General features: G+C 38.8%; 1 protein-coding gene across 5 annotated transcripts in view; it reads left to right on the plus strand.

Annotated features, from left to right (window-relative positions):
* EFHC1 (EF-hand domain containing 1) overlaps positions 1 to 19,805 on the plus strand; it is a 72,859-nt gene extending 53,054 nt beyond the window's left edge. Inside the window, exons 8-13 of one of the 5 annotated variants that reach the window (XR_010157467.1) lie at positions 6,420 to 6,633; positions 7,023 to 7,170; positions 8,914 to 9,030; positions 15,931 to 16,049; positions 17,520 to 17,730; positions 19,650 to 19,801. Coding sequence is in view for 2 of the 5 variants with exons in the window: in NM_001280343.1 (NP_001267272.1) it covers positions 6,420 to 6,633; positions 7,023 to 7,170; positions 17,520 to 17,730; positions 19,650 to 19,721 (645 nt within the window). In the remaining 3 variants the exon portion in view is untranslated. 5 annotated transcript variants of the gene reach the window in all.
* The last annotated feature ends 2,602 nt before the right edge of the window (positions 19,806 to 22,407 follow it).

A 22,407-nucleotide genomic window follows, 5' to 3' on the forward strand; every position in this document is an offset into this window, starting at 1 on the left:
ACATACAAAAGATATGTAACACCTAAAAGATGTATCTTTTTCATACAAGAGATATGTAATATCTTTTACATACAAGAGATATGTAATATCTTTTACATACAAGAGATATGTAATATCTTTTACATACAAGAGATATGTAACACCTAGGTGTTACATATCTTTTAGGTGTTACATACAAAAACACTTTAGGTGTTACATATCTTTTAGGTGTTACATACAAAAGATATGTTACATACCAAAAATATGTAACACCTAAAATATTATTGAGAGAAAATTAAGAAGACCTAAATAAATGAAGGGATATACCATGTTCATTGGCTAGAAAATTCAGTATTATAAAAATATTTTCCCCAAATTGATCTGTGGTTTAAAATTACAGTCAAAAAATCCAAAAATGTTTTTATTTTTACAGACAAATTGATTCTATAATTTAAGTGGAGAGGCAAAGCACCAGGAATAGCCAAGATACTCTTGGAGAAGAGCAAGATCAGTGGATTTTGCTCACAAAAATATCACTGTGTATTAAAAGTCACAGTAATTAAAATAACATGTTATTGGTGCAAGGATAAACAAACCAATGGAACAGATTAGACAGCCCAGGAAAAGACATATGACAAATACAGCACTGCAGAGGGGCTGGGAAAGGAAGATGTTTCTAATCAGTGATATCAAACAATTAGATATTCATGTAACAAAAAAGAAAATTTGACCTCCATCTCACTCCAAAAGTGGAAATCAGGTCTAGGTAGATTGAAAATCTAAATGTGAAAGGTAAAACAATAAAACTTCTTAGCAATAAATAATCTTAACATTATAGTAGGGAAAGATTTATTTAGTCGGATACAAAAAACCAGTCATGTTTTAAAAATGGATAAATGACCGGGCACGGTGGTTCATGCCTGTAATCCCAGCACTTTGGGAGACCAAGGTGGGCAGATTGCCCCAGCTCAGGAGTTTGAGACCAGTATGGCCAACATGTTGAAACCCTGACCCTACTAAAAATACAAAAAATTAGCTGGGCATGATAGTGCACGCCTGTAGTCCCAGCCACTTGGGAGGCTGAGGCAGGAGAATCACTTGAGTCTGGGGGGCGGAGGTTGCAGTGAGCCGAGACTGAGCCACTTCACTTCAGCCTGGGTGGCAGAGCAAGGCTCTGTCTCCTTAATTAATTAATTAATTAAAATGGATAAATTTGATTATATTAAGATAAAGAATTTCTGTTCTTCCAAAAAACACCATTAAGATTGTAAAAAAAGGCAAGCTTCAAGTGGGAGCAGATGTTTAATACAGAAATCAACCAAGATCTTATATTCAGAATATATAAAGAACACTCTGAAATCATTAAGAAAAATGAGCAAGAAACTTGAACAGGCATTTCACAAAAGAGGATATCCAAGAGGCAACTAAACATATTAGAAGGGCCAGGTGCAGTGATTCACACCTGTTTTCCCAGCACTTTGGGAGGCCGAGGCAGGAAGATCACTTGAACCCTATGTCATAGGGCAACATAATGAGACCCTATCGCTACAAAGATAAAAAAATAAGTTAATTGGGCTTGGTGGCATGTGCCTATAGTCCCAGTTACCAGGGACACTAAGGCGGGAGGATCACCTGGACCCAGGAGTTCGAAGCTGTAGTGAGCTATGATCCTGCCACTGCACTCCAACCCGGGCAACAGAGACTCTGTCTTTAAAAATATGTACATATGAGAAGTTGCTTAGCTTCGTTAGTAACTAAAGAAGTGCAGATTACAATCATAGTGAGTTGCCTCTACCCACCCATCAGAATCATTAATATGTTGATGAGAATATGGAACCATAGGAACTCTTACACTCTTTACTAAGAGAGTATACCCACTTTGTAAAACAGTTTGGCATAATAAATTTACTAGATTGTGCTAAGGGTGCAATATATGTTCACCAAAAAATAAGAATGTTTATAATAGCGTAATTCATAATAGCAAAAATAGACCTAAATGTCTACCTACAACAGACTGGATAAGTTGTGGTATATTTGTGTCATAATTTGATTTCTGTTCAATGAAAATTAAGGAACTACAGCTACTAATAACAACATGGCTAAATCACATAAACATAATTTTGAATGTAAGAATCCAGACACAAAAGAATGCATACACATTATGTAATTCATTTATATGAAGATTAAAAAGCAGACAAAACAAAACTTTATGGATGTCTGCTTTGTAGCAAAACTAAAGAAAACCATACAATTCAAGGCAATGGCCTGTTTGGTGGGGGAAGGATAGAATATTGATTGGGAGGTTCTGTCAGCGTTCTGTTTCTCAACCTGGATGGTGGTTATATGGGTGTTTACTTTATTAAAATTCTTTCGGCTGTGCATTTTGATATTTTTATTGTTGTTTTGGGTTTTTTTTTTTTTTGCAGTTTTCTCTCTGTGTTACTGCTCACAGTAAAAAAAATTAAAAGAAAGCCAACAGAACTATTAGTAAAGAAATAGTGGATATCTTTATGTGGGCAGGAAAAAAGAGGTGATATTCTGGTCACGGTAATTTTCAGATGTTTTCCCCTGACCTATTTGGTGAAATAGAGAATGTATTCATTAGACTCATCACAAAAGTTCTTGAGGAAGAAAGGGTGCTTGACAATAAGGGGAAAAGGTTTATGAGTGAGGCGGGGACTTCAAAAGAAAATATATGGAAATTCAAAAAGAAAGGAGTATGCTACGGAAATGATCAGAGACAAATTAATTAAATCCCATGGAGGTCAGACAAAGACACTGGATGTGTTCTGAGAAAATAACATGTACTAAATCCTAGTAGGCAATTGGTGCCTAAGTAAAAATATGCTGGTAAACTCTCTGGGACTGAGAGTGGAATGCTGGCTGAGAAACTTGGCAAAGCTTTGGAAGAACAGAAACATGATTTGAACCATGATCTTCAAAGCAGCTGAATGTCTTCCAAGAGATACGCAAGACAGTACCATGTGTGGTGTTTGTTAAGAAAATATTACAGCCTCTGTTTATTTTATTTACTATGAGTGCATTTATTTTATAGCCTCTGATATTTTTATATGTGCCTTTTAATGCACAAACTATATTTATATAGAAGAACATATGTTTAATTATTAATTCATTCAACAAATATTAAAGGACTACTCTGGGCTAGATATGGTTCTAGATACCAAAGGTACAGTGGAGAACAAGATAGACAAATATTTGCTCTCATGGAGCTTACATTCTAGTTGACATTCTAGTCAAATAAATACATTGTATAAGGATAGGTAGTAACATGTGCTGTAAAAAATAAAATAAGACAGAGAATGATGGGGAAGGGGCTAATTTATATCAGCAGAATGGGGAAAGCCTCTCTGAGGAGGTCAGAGCAGAGCAGAAACGAAACGAATAGCTGAGGGAGCCAGCCAGGGGAATACCTGAGAGAGCTTCATGTAAGACCGAGACAGTGTGCAGTGAATGGAGGTCAAAAAGGTGGAAATGACAGGTCGGGGGCCAGCCAGGGCTCTGCAACCAGTGGTATAACAAGGCCAGAGGAATGGGCTGATGGGAGCAGTCCAGTTAACAAGAAAGTATAGATAACAAGCTGCAGAGAATTTAAAAATAAAACCAACTAAAAGTTGGTCTGTTTCTTCTTATTATCATGTGCCTGTAATTCTAAACAACATCAGTGATACTCATCCCCAAAGGGATGGCTCCTCCATACAGTAGAATTTCAGTTAATTAATGGAAAAGAAAAGTGGAAGTAGTAAAATTATCATTAGGCACACACTGCTGTAATCATGGTTGCAGATAAGATCCAGCAATGGCTGCTAAAATTAGTGGGAAAACCTTTGAGGAGAAACAGGATTCCCATAATCTCAAAACATCTCCCCCAAGATGTTTTGTAATTGCAAAGGGAAATATGGTAACTTTAAGGGAAGAAATCCAGCAGAAACCTTAACCAAGTGATCAAGGTCAGTGTTATCCATAATAAGATATATTGACATCATAAACTCCCTGGTATACACTAAAGACATGGTATCTTTTCTGGGTTACTTTTGCCAAAAATGCAAAAATGAGATGCCTGAGGAACATTCAAGAAAATAATTGATGAGTAGTCTTCAAAAGCATCAAAGTCATGAAAGAGAAGGGCAGATTGAGGAACTATCTATCACATATTGGAGGAGACTAAAGAGAAATAATAACTAAATGCAATGTGGGATCCTGGATGGGATCCTGAAACAAAAAGAGCATTTGTGAGAAACAGGGTGAAATTTGAATAAGGACCATAGTTTATTTACTAATATTGTACTATTGTTATTTTCCTGGTTCAGATAATTGTACTAATGGCTATATAGGATGTTAACATTAGGAGAACCTTGGTGAGGGGAGTGATAATTCTCTGTAATATTTATGCTTTTCTATAAATGTAAACCTCATTCCCAATAAAGACAATAATTTTTTTTAAGTTTTATAGTACTCTTTCCTGCCATAATAAACCATTACCATTGTCCCCCCCAACCCCCCGGTATGCCCCTGCTTAGAAGTTTGTATTTTATTCTAAGTGTGCTAGAAATTCTTTGAAGGTTTGAGAGCAGAGGAGTGATATGATTTGATTTTAACTATATTGTAGTTGTTTAACATTTATATTTTTATTACATGGGTGTACAATCCAAATGATTTGGAGACTATTAGATGAAGGAATGATATGAGAAAATTATTTTACTAAGAGAAAAATCTAATGACTTTTTTAATAGATGAGGAATTATTACACAAACAATCCCATGGTCTTAATGAGAAGATGTGCTACAGTTACAATATGAGCGGGTTTTAGTCAGGAATAAACAAATCTGTATTAAGTTTTGTTGGAACTGGAATTTCTTCCTTAGGGGTTGTGTGATCACTCTGCAATTTGATTTAGAAAAAGTCTCATCTGACAAAGGGCTAATATCCAGCATCTACAATGAACTCAAACAGATTCACAAGAAAAAAATAAACAACCCCATCAAAAAGTGGGCAAAGGACATGAACAGACACTTCTCAAAAGAAGACATTTATGCAGCCAAAAAACACATGAAAAAATGCTCATCATCACTGGCCATCAGAGAAATGCAAATCAAAACCACAATGACATACCATCTCACACCAGTTAGAATGGCAATCATTAAAAAGTCAGGAAACAACAGGTGCTGGAGAGGATGTGGAGAAATAGGAACACTTTTACACTGTTGGTGGGACTGTAAACTAGTTCAACCATTGTGGAAGTCAGTGTGGCGATTCCTCAGGGATCTAGAACTAGAAATACCATTTGACCCAGCCATCCCATTACTGGGTATATACCCAAAGGACTATAAATCATGCTGCTATAAAGACACATACACACGTATGTTTATTGCGGCATTATTCACAATAGCAAAGACTTGGAACCAACCCAAATGTCCAACAATGATAGACTGGATTAAGAAAATGTGGCACATATACACCATGGAATACTATGCAGTCATAAAATTGATGAGTTCGTGTCCTTTGTAGGGACATGGATGAAATTGGAAATCATCATTCTCAGTAAACTATCGCAAGAACAAAAAACCAAACACCGCATATTCTCACTCATAGGTGGGAATTGAACAATGAGATCACATGGACACAGGAAGCGGAATATCACACTCTGGGGACTGTGGTGGGGTGGGGGGAGGGGGGAGGGATAGCATTGGGAGATATACCTAATGCTAGATGACGAGTTAATGGGTGCAGCACACCAGCATGGCACATGTATACATATGTAACTAACCTGCACAATGTGCACATGTACCCTAAAACTTAAACTATAATAAAAAAAAAAAAGAAAAAGTCTTGTCTACAAGGTAGTTTCTCAGAATCACTTTCAATTCTTTGATTTTATATTACTCTTATCCCTTCTTTTTGAATTTTATTTTTTACATTATGTATATAAATTGATTTGCTTAAAAAACGAAACCTTGCATAATCGTCTTAGTGTTCATGAAGTTGAACATAATGTCAGCCAACAGGTCTCAACTAGCAGCTTGTGGTCAGAATGTAGCCCACATATATGTTCTAGTATACTGTGTTTGTTTGGGCTTCATGGTGCTTTAAAAGAGTTGGAATCAGTACTTTAAAATCAGAGGTTTAAAATAATAATCCACATTTTTATCTTTTGAAAAACTGAAAGATCTAGCAACATTGGGCCTACATTCTCACAAGGCAACAATTGAGTTGAGTTGGTGCGGCCTCCCTTGGGAAGCTTCCCTTAGATGAGGCATGTTCTTCCCAGAGACACCAGAGTTTCCCCATAGATGGTTTGTTTATATTGTAAAAACCCAGACTGCTTCATTTATATCCTATACCTGGCCCCTATAGGCATTTAAGTTTGCACATCTGCATAGACCATGAACCTTCATAATATCATCTTTTCTTCACCTTTGTAGGAATCCCCCATCCCAGAAGACAAAGACCGCAGATTTGTCTTCTCTTACTTTCTAGCTACCGACATGATCAGTATCTTTGAGCCTCCTGTTCGCAATTCTGGTATCATTGGGGGCAAGTACCTTGGCAGGACTAAAGTTGTTAAACCATACTCTACAGTGGACAACCCTGTCTACTATGGCCCCAGTGACTTCTTCATTGGTGCTGTGATTGAAGGTAGGTCTAAACACAGTCCAGAATTTCCTACTGGCTGCCTGAATGAGTTCTTAATTGGAATTTAATTCATTTAACCCTGTAAGAGGCAATTAGATTGTATTGCAACTGAGATAAAGATACTATCCTTGTATATATGGTATAATGTGTTAATCGCCTTCCTAATCAATTAAACTCTTAAGTTGATTGCATTTGTTGGCTACAGATGTCGACAATAAGTTTTGTAAATACTGAGCAAATGACTGCATGTTAGTATGTCGTTTAAAGAAAGCTCATTAGTTTCTGTCATAAATACATACCTATGAATTTATCATTGGAGGGTTAATACTATTTTACTCCTGATTGCATGAGAGAACATCACCAAGCTAAGTGTGTTGCTACCTTCTCTCCAGTGTTTGGTCACCGGTTCATCATCCTTGATACAGACGAGTATGTTTTGAAATACATGGAGAGCAACGCTGCCCAGTATTCACCAGAAGCACTCGCGTCAATTCAGAACCATGTCCGAAAGCGAGAAGCGCCTGCTCCAGAAGCAGAAAGGTGTGTGTTTGATTGCTAGGGTTTGGCACACTCAAGATATTCAGGAAGTAATTCTTGAGAAAACAAATGAGTAATCACATTTTAGATTTTCTGATTTCTCTCACCAGGTGGGAATTATTAGATATAAACAGAAGGTTGCCTGTGTCAATGTAATAGCTAGTAACTTAGAACTTTTTCAACTTCATTTGTTTAGCAAATACAGTTGACCCTTGAACAATGTGGGAGTTAGGGGTACCAGCCTCCCTCCGCAGCTGAAAATTCATGTATAACTTTTGACACCCCAAAACTTAACTACTAATAGCCTACTCTTGACTGTAAGCCTTACTGATAACATAAACAGTTGATTAACACATATTTTCTGTCATGTGTATTGCATCCTGTATTCTTACAATACGGTAAGCTAGAGAAAATTAAGAAAATCATAAGAAAGAGAAAATTATTTACTATTCATTAAGTGGTAGTGGATCATCTTAAAGGTCTTCATCCTTATCTTCGTGTTGAGTAGGCTGAGAAGGATGGGTTGGTTTTGCTGTCTCAAGGGTGGCAAAGCAGAAGAAAATCCAGGTTTCAGTGGGCCTGTGCAATGCAAATTCTTGTTGTTCAAGAGTCAGCTATAATTATTAAATGCCTATTATGTGTCAGAGACTATCACTAGGCCCTTGGACTTTTATCAGTAAACAAAATAGACAAGAAGTTGCTGCCCACATTGAGTTGACCTTCCAAGCAGCAGGAGATAGACAATAACACAAATAAATTATACAGTATATTGGGTGATGAATGCTGTAAAAATTGGAGCAAATTAAGAGTAATAAGTATTTCCGGAGAGTGGCAGTAGGTTGTGAAGGTAGGTCAGGGTAGGTGGTTGTACCTTGAGGTGACACTGAATAAACACTTGAGGGGAGTTAGCTGGGTGGATTTCTGGGGGAAGTGCTTTTCAGGAAGAGGAAATGGCGCATGCAAAAGCCCTAAATACTAGCATATTTTACTTAAAGTACTCAAGGAACATTGGGAAGAAGTAGGCCAGTGAGGGTGGCTGAAATTGAGTGAGTGAGAGGAAGAGGAGTAGGAGATGGAATTAGAAAATTAACAATGGGCTAGATTGTGTAGGACTTACTAGGTCTTTGGAAAGGTGCTGGCTTTTTTCTCTGAATGAAATGAGCCATTGGGAGCAGGGGCATCTGAATAGAGGAGTAGCAAGATTTGACATATATTTTAAAAGAACTATCCTGGCTGTTTTGTTGAAAGTAGATTAGGGGAGAGATTAGTTAAGAGACTGTTGCAGTATTCCAGGCAAGAGACGATGATGTCTGGGCCCAGGATGGTGGTATCAGTGGAGGTGGGGAGAAGTGGTCTGATTTGGATGTATTTTGAAGGTAGCACCAATTGGACTTCAGACAGATTTTCTAGGGGATGTGAGGGGAAAAGAATAATTAAGGATGACTCCAAGATGTTTGGCCTGAGGAACAGGAAGGAAGAAATTGTGATCACCTGAGATGGGGAAGATGCGGGATGTGGGTAGAGCAGTTGCCTTCTTTGTTGGTTGGGGTGGGGATTTCAGTTCTGGATATATCGTATATTAGGTTTAAGACAGCCAAGTAGAGAGCATATAGTCTGTTGGATATGTAAATCTGGAGTTTGAGTGAGAGGTCTGGGCTGGCGATGTAAATGTGGGAGTTGTTGGCATATAGTGATATTTTAGGCTGTGAGACTGCATGATCTCTCTCTCTCTCTCTCTCTCGACAGGATCTCGCTCTGTACCCAGGCTGGCATGCAGTGCCAATAGTGGAATAATAGCTCACTGCAGCCTCAAACTCCTGAGATCCTCCTTGAGTTCAGCTTCCCAAGTAGCTGGAACTACAGGTGTACACCACTATTCCTAGCTAATTTTTAAATTTTCAGTAGCGACAGGGGTCTCAGTTTGTTGCCCAGAACTCCTGGGCTCAAGTGATTCTGCCTCCTTGGCCTCCCAAAGTGCTAGGATTACAGGCGTGAGCCATTGCTCCTGGCCTGGGTGAAATCTCTAAAGGAGTTAATGTAGCTAAAGAAAAGAATGGCTCTAAGAACTAAGCTCTGGGGTCCACCAACGCTTACAGTTAAGGAGACTGAAAAGGAAAACGAATAAAGCAGGAAGAAAATGTGGTATCCTGGATGTCAAATGAAGGGGTAGCGTAGGACTGTAAAAAATAAGATGCAAAACAATTTTAATAATCAAAGGGAAAATGTACAATTGTTCTGTGCCCTTTAAAAATTTTTGTCACTGCCAGGCGCGGTGGCTCATGCCTGTAATCCCAGCACTTTGGGAGGCCGAGGTGGGCGGATCATGAGGTCAGGAGTTCAAGACCAGCCTGACCAACATGGTGAACCCCCGTCTCTGCTAAAAATACAAAAAAATTAGCTAGGCATGGTGGTGCACACCTATAATCCCAGCTACTCAGGAGGCTGAGGCAGGAGAATCACTTGAACCCAGGAGGCGGAGGTTGCAGTGAGCCAAGATTGCGCCACTGCACTCCAGCCTGGGCGACAGAGCAAGTCTCCGTCTCAAAAAAAAAAAAAAAATTTGTCACAGCATTAAAAATGTTATGGTTGTAAATGTATAAGGACATGAAAAAATAGTAAAACTAATTTTTACTTAGCACATTGTAATTTAAAACACTGATAACATTAATAATTAAAGTGTTTTATTTCTTTATAAAAACTTTATCAAAAGTGGTTTGAGCAGCACTTGCCTACTTCTCATTGTATAACTTATGATGCAGACTGAACATCTGTTCTGTGCCTTGGTGAATTGTCATATTCCTGTTTAAGATTGGATCAACTTCCAACATTTTATAATTTTTGCTTTCAATGTTATAAAATATGTCTTAGACTTCCTTTAATAAGAATGAAATATCTCTGAGAGTTCTTTTAATGTGAAGCATTTTATAGGCATCTGGGATATCTTCATTCTTTTTATTACAAACACTTTTCTCATTTATGTTGATAGGTTTGCCTTCACCAGTTTCCACTGGCTGCACATCCAGAGTCTCTTGAAAGGCAGCTGTGTCGACATTCCTACAGTCAGCTTTCTCTTCTATAACACTATTTATATTTGACTTGAATTCACTTCTTGCATCTTTGCTGTACTTTCATCCTTATTGGCCAATTCTCTCTTTTGATTTTCCATTTTTGTAAAATAAAGTTTGTGTATCACTGAGAGACAAGGAGGCAACATAGCTACACACTTTACTGTCTGCGTGAACTATAAAACAAATATACAGTGACTAGTCACCAACAGACTTTGAAAGAAGTGATGTAATTGTCACTGATTGTGATATGCATCTGTTTAATTACATTGTGGTTAGTGGACTAAAGTCCTGACAGATAAGTTTGTACTTTATGCAATTACTCATAGTTATTAACTGTGTTAACTGAAATTTGAACCATGTTGTTGGGGGAATGGGTTATTTTACTAAATGGTGGTAATCGAAATTCATGCATCTTGTAACTGTGCAAACTGAGAAATGCCTTCATATCAAGGAAGACAGACTTGATGGAGGACAGGTGAGCTTCAAAATTAGGGCTCAGCCAGAGAGAGTTATTGGCTTTTCCCAAGAAAGAATTCCAGGGAGAGCTGGTGCTGTTAAACAGCAACTGTTTTTAAGCAACAGTGTACAGCAGCAGCTGAGGTTCTGCTCCTTGTAGAGTAGGGATACCCCATAGGCATTGTGCCCAGAATTGTAGCTCAAAGGCAGTTCTGCACTCATATTATGCAGAAATTTCCAGGAAAAGGGTGGTAACTTCCAGGGGTTCGCGTCGTTGCTGTGGAAAGGGGTGGTTACTTCCGGATGTTGTCATGGCAATGGTAAACTGATATGGCGCACTGGTGGGCATGTCTTATGGAAAGCTGCCTCTGCCCCAGACCTATTTTAGCTAGTCCTCAATTTGGCCCTGTGTCTGAACCGAGCCTCCAGAGTCGAGCCCCACTTCCTACCTCGGAATGATTCATTATGTCAGATGGGGATTTAGCAATATTAAGGGAATTGGGGACCTTGGAGACCTTAATGAGGAGTTTCAGTGGAATGGGAAGACGGGGAGAACCTGATGGCAGTAGATTTAAGAGAGAATGGGAGAGAGGAATTCTGGATCAGAGTGGAGACTACTCTTTTGGGGAGGTTTGGTGCAAGGGACAACAGAAAAATGGGGCAGCAGCTGGCAGAGAAAGTGAAGTCAGGAGAAGTTTTTGTTTTATTTTGTTTTTGCTTTTGTTTTTACATAGAATAAATAGCATGTTTGTATGCTAATGGGAATGATTCCATAGAGAGGAAAACATTGATAAGTGTGTGAGAGAGCGGGGACAATTTCTGGAGTTTGTGAGAGGATGGGGTTTAGTATGAGTGGAGGAATTGGCTTCAGATAGAAGCACCAACTATTCACCTAGGGCAGTATTTCTCAAACTTTCGGGTCTTGAGACACCTTTATACCCTTAAAAATTATTGAGGGCCCCAAAGAGTTTTTATGTGTTTATATCTATTGCTATTTAGCATATTATAAATTGTATCTGAAAAATTTTCAAATATTAATTTATTTTGAAAACAATAAACCCATTTCATGTCAACACAAATAACATAATTTTGTGAAAAATCAATTTTTACAAACAAAAAAAATTTAGTGAGAAGAGTGATATTGCTTTACATTTTTGCAAACCTCTTAATGTCTGACTTACTTAGTAATAGAAGATGACTGGATTTTCATGTGCTTTTGTATTCTGCCTGCGGTGATAGCCTGTGTTGTGTGACCTTTGGAAAACTCCATTGTGCACTTGTGGGAAAACAAGAGTAAAAAGACAAATAATGACTAAGTATTATCACAAGAATAATTTTGACTTCACAGACCCCTGAAGGGTCTTGGGAACCTCCAAGAGTCCTGGGATTACTCTTTAAAACCTTGATCTAGGGCAACAGGCAAAAGGCAGCATATGTGGGTTCAGATTCTTGTAGGTGGGTAGATATTGGGAGGCCCTTGTGATTGTTTCGTGATAGTAGTGCAGTAGAAAGAGTGAGGATAGAGGGAGATGTTGGAGGTTTCAAGAGAGAGGAGAAGTTATGAAATGCTCTATTTTATTGAATATATAAATATCAATAAAATGAATATGAAATAAAATCTAAAACAGCATATTTTAGCTACTACCAAGAAAGAAAAAATTGCCAAATATAATCCATATCATTAATTGAAAATGCATGTTAATTCCAGAGATGTTAAAATGTAAAAAAAAAAAAATCGTCTCATTTCATGGACACATCTTTAAAAAAAAATGCCTCAGGACTTAAACAAATATGATAGCTCTCCAGGAAAGTGGGAGGTTGAACGGACTAGAGAAGCATAGTTTGGTGGTTGGACAGCATTAAAGGCCCACTTCATATTCATAGTCATATATTTAATTCAAGTACTTCCCGAAAGTTTTTTTCTGTAATTGTCACTTGTTTATGCAAATACCAGCAGACGCTGGAAAGCTTCTTGCTTCAGCATACCACTAATTAAATCATCTTTAAAATTTTTTTAAATTTAGTAATTTAAGTTTTTTAAAATGTAGTAATGAGGAAAAGATACCACTGTGACTCTTAGAATATGATATCAATAAAAATAAGGAGAAATTCAAATTTTAGGTTGCCATATGGATATGGTTTGTTTGGCCCCAGCAAGCTATGGTTTTAGATATGGTTTGTTTGGCCCCATGAAGCCTTATGTTGAAATCTGATCCCCAGTGTTGGAGATGGGCCTCATGGAAGGTGTCTGGATCCTGAGGGCAGATCCATCATAAATGGCTTGGTGCCATTCTCATAGGAATGAGTTCTCACTTGTAGTTCCCATGAGAACTGTTGTTGAAAAGAGCCTGGCACCACCTACTCTCTCTCTTTTGCCTCTTCTCTTATCATGTGATCTCTGCACATGTCTGCTCCCCTTCCCCTTCCACCATGAAGGGAAGCAGCCTGACATTTTCACTAGAAGCAAATGTTGGTACCATGTTCCTTATACAGTCTGCAGAACTCTGAGCCAAATAAGCCTGTTTTTTTTTTTAAATAAATTACCAGCCTCAGTTATCTCATAGCAACACAAATGGACTACGACATGGGGTAAGAGATCCATTGCCATCCTCATTTTGATCCTCACCCCCGCCCTTCTTCTCTTGTGATGGGTCAGAGAGATGAGTTAGGAAAAACACATGGAGACGATACAAATCCACTGTCGCATCTTCTGTGCCTCTTAGCTATTCTGCATTTAGCTCCCGACTCACCCACCTGATAAAGAATCCCACTCTAAGGAAATGCAGTTACAAATATATTTTGCCACTCATTGCAGAGTCAGGAAAGGGGATCATGAGTACTTGTCAGACCAGTACTTTTTATGTCAATTGTCAGTTCTAAGATGATGAAATTTGGAGTTGGCCATTTGCTTTCTCTGAGCCAGAAAATTAGAATAATGCATAGGTAACTGAGTATTAACTTCATCTTCAAGTTCTTAAATTCTCTTTGGGCTTGGGGTCCTCCACTGCAGTATTTTGAACTAAGACTTAAGGCCAGCAAATGCACACACTTATTAACCTACCTTCCACAGGAAATCCACATGTGTGAATAGCATAGATACATACACACATTTGTTCATATGTATTATTCTTGTTCCATTAACATGCCTATTTATGCACTTCAGCTTCAAGAGGACCCTACTCACTTACTCAATTATCTTTTTAATCCTTTTCTTTTTCACTTCTAGCTACTTTTCCCATGAGAATTTTCCAAATATTCTCATTTTCTTTTCCATTTTCTTTAAGGAGATAGAAGTAATTGGTTTCAAATATGAGATCAAATGATCCAATGTGGGCTTCATCAGTTTTCTCACCCTTCATCTTAGAATGTTTCTCTACTATCACTCTTCTTCTCTTTACCTTCTTTTGTCAGAGATAAGTAACTCCTCCTATTTCTTCAAATCTAATTCTTCTATTTTGTGTCTGTAACCACTTTCCTCCTGACTGCTCCAGAATCTTTTTGACTTTTTTTAATGACTGCTTCATAAATTGCTCTCTTGAAGGTCATTGATTGTTTCCAAGTATAATGGACTCTTCTCATTTAGTCATTAATTCAACAGATATTTGAGCTTATACCATATACCAAACTTTATATTAAATGCTTAGGCAATTATATGAGAGAATAGGGAGCTCATAATCTAGAGCAAGGGTTGGCAATTTTTTTTTTTTAAGTGAAGGGACAGGTAGTAAATAGTTTAGGCTTTGTGGGTCATACCTTCTTTGGCATGACTACTCAACTCTACCCTTACAGCGTGAAAGCAGCCGTAGACAATACATAAATGAATAGGAGTGGCTATATTTCAATAAAATTTTATGTATAAAAAATAGGCAGCAGGTTGGCTTTGGCCTGGGTGTCATAGTTTGCTGACCCCTTGGTATAGTCTTTAGTTTTTCTGATCTACATATAATATTGATTACTCTTTATTACCCCTCTTTTGTAATCCTCTCTTGAGTTCTGGAAATTCAAAGTTTCTGGTAGTCCTACCTCTCTTAAAGCCTATTGTGTGTGTCTTTCCTACTTCCGTCTACTAGGTTGGCATTTCTCAAGGTCCTGTTTTTGGTCCTTTTGCTTGCCTTCTCTAAACTTTCTAGACATTGCAGTATCTGAATTGCTCTCCATTCTGCTGAATCTATTTTCAACATGTCTTTGTCCATCTGAGCCACCAGCATCTCCCACTTTGTACAACTAAAAATGAAGCCATTGTCATTTTCATCTTTCTAGCACACCTGCTCTTCCTTATTCCTTCTTTTTGCTTATCTGTCTCATTTTCTAAGTGGAGGACTTTGCCAGGATGCTCATAGCAAAATATTCTAAGAGCACACAGAAAACTGTGACATCCCTCTTACCTCTGGAAGATTAGCCACTCTATAAAACACGTTCACTTTTATGGAAGTTACGGAAGGTCATTGGAGGGCTTGGCACAGAGTTCAACTAGCATGTTAGGACCTCCGGCCACCTCTCAGTTGGCAGTCCCTGTTGGACATAACCAGCTGGCCCCTCTGTTTTCTTGTTGAGCCATGTGAGCAAACCTTGCCCTGTAACTTGCAGCTCTTTTCCAGAGTGTGCCCTGACTTGGGCTTTGGCAATAAAGTAGGGGCTGTAACTTTAACTAGCTCTTCCTTAAACAGTACCACCTATTGCCATCTATCTGTGAATTTACTCCATCTTGCTCGAAGGCAGCAGATGCCATGGGTATTTTTCCTGCTGTATAAAGGGGAATGGGAATCTGGCTTCTTTGGGAAAGGGAGAGTTATTGTCTCTTTCCCCAAATGATTGGATGATCACATTTTAACTTTATATGTTTCATGGCTCTAGTTCTTGGAAACACATGCAAGATTGAGGTTTGACTGCTTTCTGCCACTAAAATAGCTCCCTGGTGGTCATTCATAATTTAGTATATATGATTTGAATTACATTCATCAGATAAACATATTCTGCTTCTATAATTAATAATGCCAGAGAGCATTTAGATATTGGGGATTATTACAACAATTTTTATTGTTCTTGGCTTACTACAAAAGTAACACATGACCAGAATTTGAAAATTTAGGGAATAAAAATCTAGGTAATAGAAATGGAAATAAACAAAAATTTTTGAAAATCTTATAACTCAGAGATAACTGCTTCTAATATTTTGTTTTTAAAGATGCATATAAAGTGGAAAATTCTGTAATACTATTTTGCTTTTTTCACTTGATAGTCTATCACGAACCCTTGTGAAATGAAATATTTGAAGACACAGATATGAAGGGACCAAGGAAAAGCTTTGTTCCTACCCCATCTTTCATGTACCCACTTCTTACCCTCCACTCCCCATAGGTAACTACCTCTTTCATTTATTTTTTTGAATATCTTTTCAGAGTTTCTTTAAATAATATAAGCAACTTTAAGTATATACTCTTATTCCCCCACAACTTTTATAACACAAGGTAACACTCTATACATACTTTTATGTCTTGAGTTTCTCACTAAAAATATCTTTATACTCTTTCTGCAGCATTGTCAATGGCTGCAGTATTATTCTGTTGCTTTATTGTAGTGTAAATTATTTAATTCCCTATTTTTGGACATTTAGACTATCTCAAAACAATCTTATAGATGTATCTTTGCATACAACCCATGATTATTTCCTTAGGATAAATTATTTGAGATTATTTGCTGGACTTTTGCTTCATGTTTCCAAATTTTTCCTGAAAGGTTATTCCACTTTATACCTTCCCCAGCAAGACTTGCCAGCAGGTAAAAGAGGGAAATAAGTTAAACAGAGGCTATTTGCAACAGTGAACTTTAAAAATATTATACGCAAGAAAGGTAAATACAGAAAAGCAATGGTAGATTGATAGTTTTCAAGTTACGGAAGGAGAGGAATTCAGTGAGAGGTGACTGGGCATAATTGAGAGAATATGTTGGAACTGGAGTGGGATGTGAGTGCTAGTCTTGCCGCTGACATGGGATCTGGGATCAGTCACTCGGGTCTTCAAATGTGTTTTCTCATCACTGAAAGAGGGAAGAATGCTTACTGAGTTTATGTGGCCCATTTTGTTCTAAAAGGATTTATGAAGATGAAATATGAGGGAATCTTTCAGCTCTAAAATTTTTAATTTTATAACTGTACCTTCATGTTCAGAGGAAATAAAAATTGAGCCTCTACTTATTGTGGTTGTTTTTTGAAGGGTTAGACCTCTCTCTTCCCAACACCCTGTGTTACTATTCTCTCTTAATTTCAGTAAATGCTAAGCCCAAACTTCTCACTCTACCTCACAGAGCAATCTCTTAGCTTCCATAGATAACCTTTCACAAAATTCAGTGTGAATTGGAGAGGGAATAATATTAAAACTATAAAAGGTTGATTCTTGGCTACAGATCTATAGCTATATATTTATATCTATATCTATCATCTCTCTTTATATATATCACTCAGGCATTTAGTTGTAGATGAGGAAACATTAATCTGCAACAGTAGTAAGAGACAATGATGTGATTCCCACAGATACCAAATTTGGCATGGTGGTGGTATTAGATTTGCCTCCTTGTGGTGCAGTGATTAACAGATGGCAGGAAAGGAGGCTGAGCAAGAAGGGAGGAAATTCAAAAACTGCCCCCAGTCGGGCCTTCCTGATGTGGAGGTCAGCTATCGGCCTGTGGGCAAGTGTTCAGTTATTGGTCAGCTCAGTCTCAAAGCTGTGATTAGAAGCTTCCCTGATTTCATCAAGTAAGAACCTTGGTCACCGAGATGAGACTGATCAAGAATAAATACCATGTGCAGTCATTTCCTTCCTTTCTCTACAGCAAGCAAACTGAAAAGGATCCAGGCGTGCAGGAATTGGAAGCATTAATAGACACAATTCAGAAGCAACTGAAAGATCACTCATGCAAAGACAACATTCGTGAGGCATTTCAAATTTATGACAAGGAAGCTTCAGGATATGTGGACAGAGACATGTTCTTTAAAATCTGTGAATCGCTTAATGTCCCAGTGGATGACTCCTTGGTTAAGGAGGTCAGTATGAATTACTCTTCTGAGTTGATTGCAGAGGCTAGGCACTGATCATTCTTTCCTAAAGGCAATTGTGTGTGTATTTCACTACAACTGGGCCAGATTTAGGATGTTCAGATCAGATCTACTATTCTGTCCTGATTAGGTATTGCCCGTTGATTCTAGCATTGGTATTCTTTTCTAATTGCTGTTGCAGGGCATCTCTTTAAGTGGGCCTGGGGCTGGACAACACAGAGTGGTTAGTAGACCAACATGTCAGGACTGAAGAAGGGCAACAGAGACGATCCAGGAGGGGTGGCTACCAAGGGGAGACTCAAAGATAAGTTGATAGAGCAGACTGGTTGGCAGCCTTTGATACCCTTCACAGCTGATACCTACACTGGCCCATCAGTAGGGTTAGCATGGAAGAAGGCGTGACCACTGCAGGAGGGCTGTGGCATCTGTCAGTAGTGGTAGCATGGCCAGCAGCTGATGGAGGAAGGGCATGGAAGTTTTCTTCCTTGAATTTTCATAAGTGAGTTGAAGGGGGACTTTCATGCCTTTTCTTCATTATAAACCCTTTAGCCAGGGTTCCCTTGGAAGTCAGAACAAAGTCCCCCTGAGAAATGCCAAGGACTGTGGCTTATGATCATTGAGACATTCTTACTGATTAAAAATATTGAGTTTCTGAGGCCTTTTTAAAGATCTTTTAGCCAAAACAGGTGTTCAGAATTTAAGAGTCATTTAGGAAAGGGTTTGGTTTAGGGCTAGTGACTAGGTTGGAGATGAGGATTTTTCATAGACAGAAACATTAGCAGGGAGTGAGTAGGAGGGCAGATAGAAGAGTATTTGTTCATGTGGACCAAACACACATTTAGCTCCCCAAATTTTAGGTTGACAGCATGCCCAACTTTTGATTTTCAAATTCTTCATACTGTCTGATATGGGAACTGACATGGGAGAGAGGGATGGCAGTCATTGGCAAGTGGAGCAGGGAAGTGGGGGTGGGACAGATTTGCACATCTTATAAAAATAACCACAGAAAATCAGTCTGTTACCAGTCACAGTCGAGTTTTAAGGGACACAGGTTGAGCAGTGGCATAACCAGACCCTTCCGTTAGGCTGTGGTAGCAAGAGCCTGCTATTTAAAAAGTCTTACTCCTCATGAGCTGAGTGGACAGTCTTTTATTTGAATATAAAAACAACTAAAAGTGCTTTTATAAATATGGATGTTAGTTCTGAAATCTTGGGAAATGTGGCAGACTGCCACGGTTACTTGAGACATCTCTACGACAATTACTACTGTTACTACTTGAGACCGTCATTACGAGAGTTAACGAAGGAAGATGAAAGCAGAAATGAAAACTTAAAACAAAAGTAACTATTTTAAAGGAAGGGAAAGAAGAGAGCTCCCTGCTTCTAGTGAGCAAAGGCAACCGCCCGAGCTGCTACAGCCCTTCATATTTATTGGGTAGAAAGAGCAGGGATTAATTGATCACAGGTTCACATTATTGCTAACAGGCTTCAGATGTGTCTAATCACAAGAAACACTTGTGCCTGGGTCGTGACTGCCTTCAGCGTTCCTTCTGAGCAGCAGACGCAGTTTGTCAGTTTGCCAACATCCTGCTTTCATGAGAAACAGTTTACTGTTTACTCATAGAGCCTCCAGTGGTGTACTGAGTTGATCATGACGCTCATTCTTTCGGCCTTCAACAGGGAAGGTCATTTACTCCATCCAGCTTTGGTTTCATTAAGTGTAAGATGGGGATAATGTCTGTCCTACCTGCCAGGTTCACAGGATCATTTCAGAATCAACTTGAGGATACAAAAATTCTGAACTGATTTACAAAGGCTCGGGATCATTATGCATAAGCGCACTCTGCAGTTGAGCTGACGGAAGCCCTGCAGATCTGTCTCACCTATTCTCTTTGCTCTCTCTGCAGTTAATCAGGATGTGCTCTCATGGAGAAGGCAAGATTAACTACTATAACTTTGTTCGTGCTTTCTCAAACTGACCTGCTGATGAGAAAATGCAAGACAATTTTTGATATTGGAACTATGCTTTGAAATACACCTTACACTCTTCATAGAGGCATTTACAGAGTTCCTGAAGCTTTATTTCTGTTTTGGTTCTTATTTCACTCCTACTGAAGTCGAAACTAAATTGGATCTAATAGGATCTAAGATTGGTGCCTTATTTAGGGTGATAGGGGTATAGCAATGTCTAATTTTGTGTGTCAGATTGACTTGGCCACAGGGGGCCCAAATATTTCCTTTCTTTCTTTTTAAAAAAATATTTTAAATTTTTTTAGAGATGGGATCTCACTCTGTCATACAGGCTGGAGTGTGGTGGCACTATCCTAGTTCTATGAAGCCTCAGACTCCTGGGCTCAAGTGATCCTCCCACTTCAACCTCCCCAGTAGCTGGGACAACAGGCTCAAGCCACCATGCCCAGCTAATTTTTAAAATTATTTTGTAGAGACAAGGTCTCGCTATGTTGCCTGAACTTGTCTCAAACTCATGAGCTCCAGAAATTCTCCCACCTCAGCCTCCAAAAGTGCTGGGATTATAGGCATGAGCCACTGTGCCCAGCCTCAGATATTTCATTATTCTGGGGGTTTCTCTGAAGGTATTTTTGGATGAGATAAACATTTGAATCAGAAGACTAAGTAAAACAGATAGTCCTCCCTAATGTGGGTGGGCCTCCTCCAATCATTTGAAGACATGAGTAGAATAAAAAGGCTGACCTTTCCCCAGCTAAGAGAATTCCTCCTGCCTGACTGGCTTCAAATTGGAACATCAGCCTTTTCTTGCCTTCAGACACAAATGGAAACATCAGCTGTTGGTCTGGAGCCTGCTGACCTTCAGACTGGACCTAAACCATCAGCTCTCCTAAGTCTTAGGCCTTTGGATTCAGACTGGAATTATACCTTTAGCTCTCCTGGGTCTCCAGCTTGCCAATTTACCCTGCAGATCTTGGGACTTGTAAGCCTTCATAATTGTGTGAGCAATTTCTTATAACTCTCTCTTTCTCTCTCTCTACATACATATATATATATATTTTATATGTACACATTCATACACACACACGCTTATATGTATATATATAGTATGTATATGTGTATATATATTATGTATATACATATATGTGCACACATCTCTACTAAAAATCTCTACTAACCCCATCTCTACTAAAAATAGAAAAATTAGCCAGGTGTGGTGGCATGTGCCTGTAGTCCCAGCCACTCAGGAGGCTTAAATGGGAGAATCACTTGAACCCTGGAGGCAGAGGTTGCAGTGAGGCAAGACCACGCCACTGCACTCCATCCAGCCTGGGTGACAGAGCAAGACTCCATCTCAAAAAAAAAAGATTAGAAAAATGCTGCTTTTAGAGAGCCTGGCCTTGAGAGAGGAAGGAAAGACTAGTTGCAGTTACTATTCTCTAGTGAGCTCTGACTGGCTTTTTACAAACAGGGCTTCTCTTTGGTTGAAGTCAGCCACTAAGTTCATCTTTAAACATGCTATCTCAAATTCCCCGAAGCCACCCAAAATGTGGTATGAATGAGGATAGAGTTACACAGAATTCAGACTGCTTTGCCCTCTCAGAACTTCTAGGGAACTTCCCTTGGTGTTTCCTTCCCTAACGAGCTCAGCCACTTGTAACCAGCTTATTGAAAGGGCTGTGAATGTATTATGTTGATTCCTTTTCTGTTCCAGGTTATTATCTTGGGAATAACCCATGTTTTGTTTTGTTTTACCCTCAGTCGCTCATAACTATTTAAAACAGTATCTCACTTTCAAGTACAGATGCTCCTCTACTTATGGGGCTATGTCTCAATAAACTCACGTAAGTAAAAAATATCACAAGTTGAAAACACATTTAATAACCCTGATAAGCCCATTGTAAAGTAGGCAAATAAGTTGGACCATTGAAAGTTGGGGACTATCTGTATTTTAGAAGTTTTTTCAGCTTAAAAATTACCAAGCTTTATCCTACTTGGCCCAGCTCAGTCCTTCCCCAGGCTTAGAAGCCTGTGGTAAAGAGTGTGTGTATACGGGGGTGATGATAGTGGTTTCTTCTTACTCCCTTCTTTCTGTCTTCTGCTCCCTTTGTTCCTATTCAGCCATGCTGCTGTTTCTAGCCCATGTAGGCTCTGGGAAAGGTTAAGGGGGTAGAAACCAGAGAAAAAGGGCAAAGTCTTATTTCTGTGGCTAGTAATGTCGTAATGTGGGGCCAGGTCTGAGTGACATGTGCCAAAAGGCTGACTCTTTCTCCCAGAGCACCTTTTCTCTCTTTTTGGATTCAGGGGGTACATGTGCGGGTTTGTTACATGAGTATATTGCACCCAGGTAGTGAGCATAGTGCCCAGTAAGTAGTTTTTCCACACATACCCCCTGCTTCTCTTCCCACTCTGGTAGTCCCCAGTGTCTATTGTTCCCATCATTATGTCTATGTGTATTCAATGTTTAGCTCCCACTTAGAAGTAAGAACATGCAATATTTGGTTTCCTATTCCTGCATCAATTCACTTTAGGATAATGGCCTCCAGCTGCATCCATGTTGCTGCAGAATACATGATTTCATTTTTTATGGCTGCATAGTATTCCATGGTGTAGATATACTTCATTTAAAAAATCTAATCCACCATTGATTGGCACCTAGGTTGATTCCATGTCCTTTGCTCAGAGCCCCGTTTTGGT

The sequence above is a fragment of the Pan troglodytes genome, chromosome 5, assembly GCF_028858775.2.
Source record: "Pan troglodytes isolate AG18354 chromosome 5, NHGRI_mPanTro3-v2.0_pri, whole genome shotgun sequence".
Taxonomy (NCBI): domain Eukaryota; kingdom Metazoa; phylum Chordata; class Mammalia; order Primates; family Hominidae; genus Pan; species Pan troglodytes.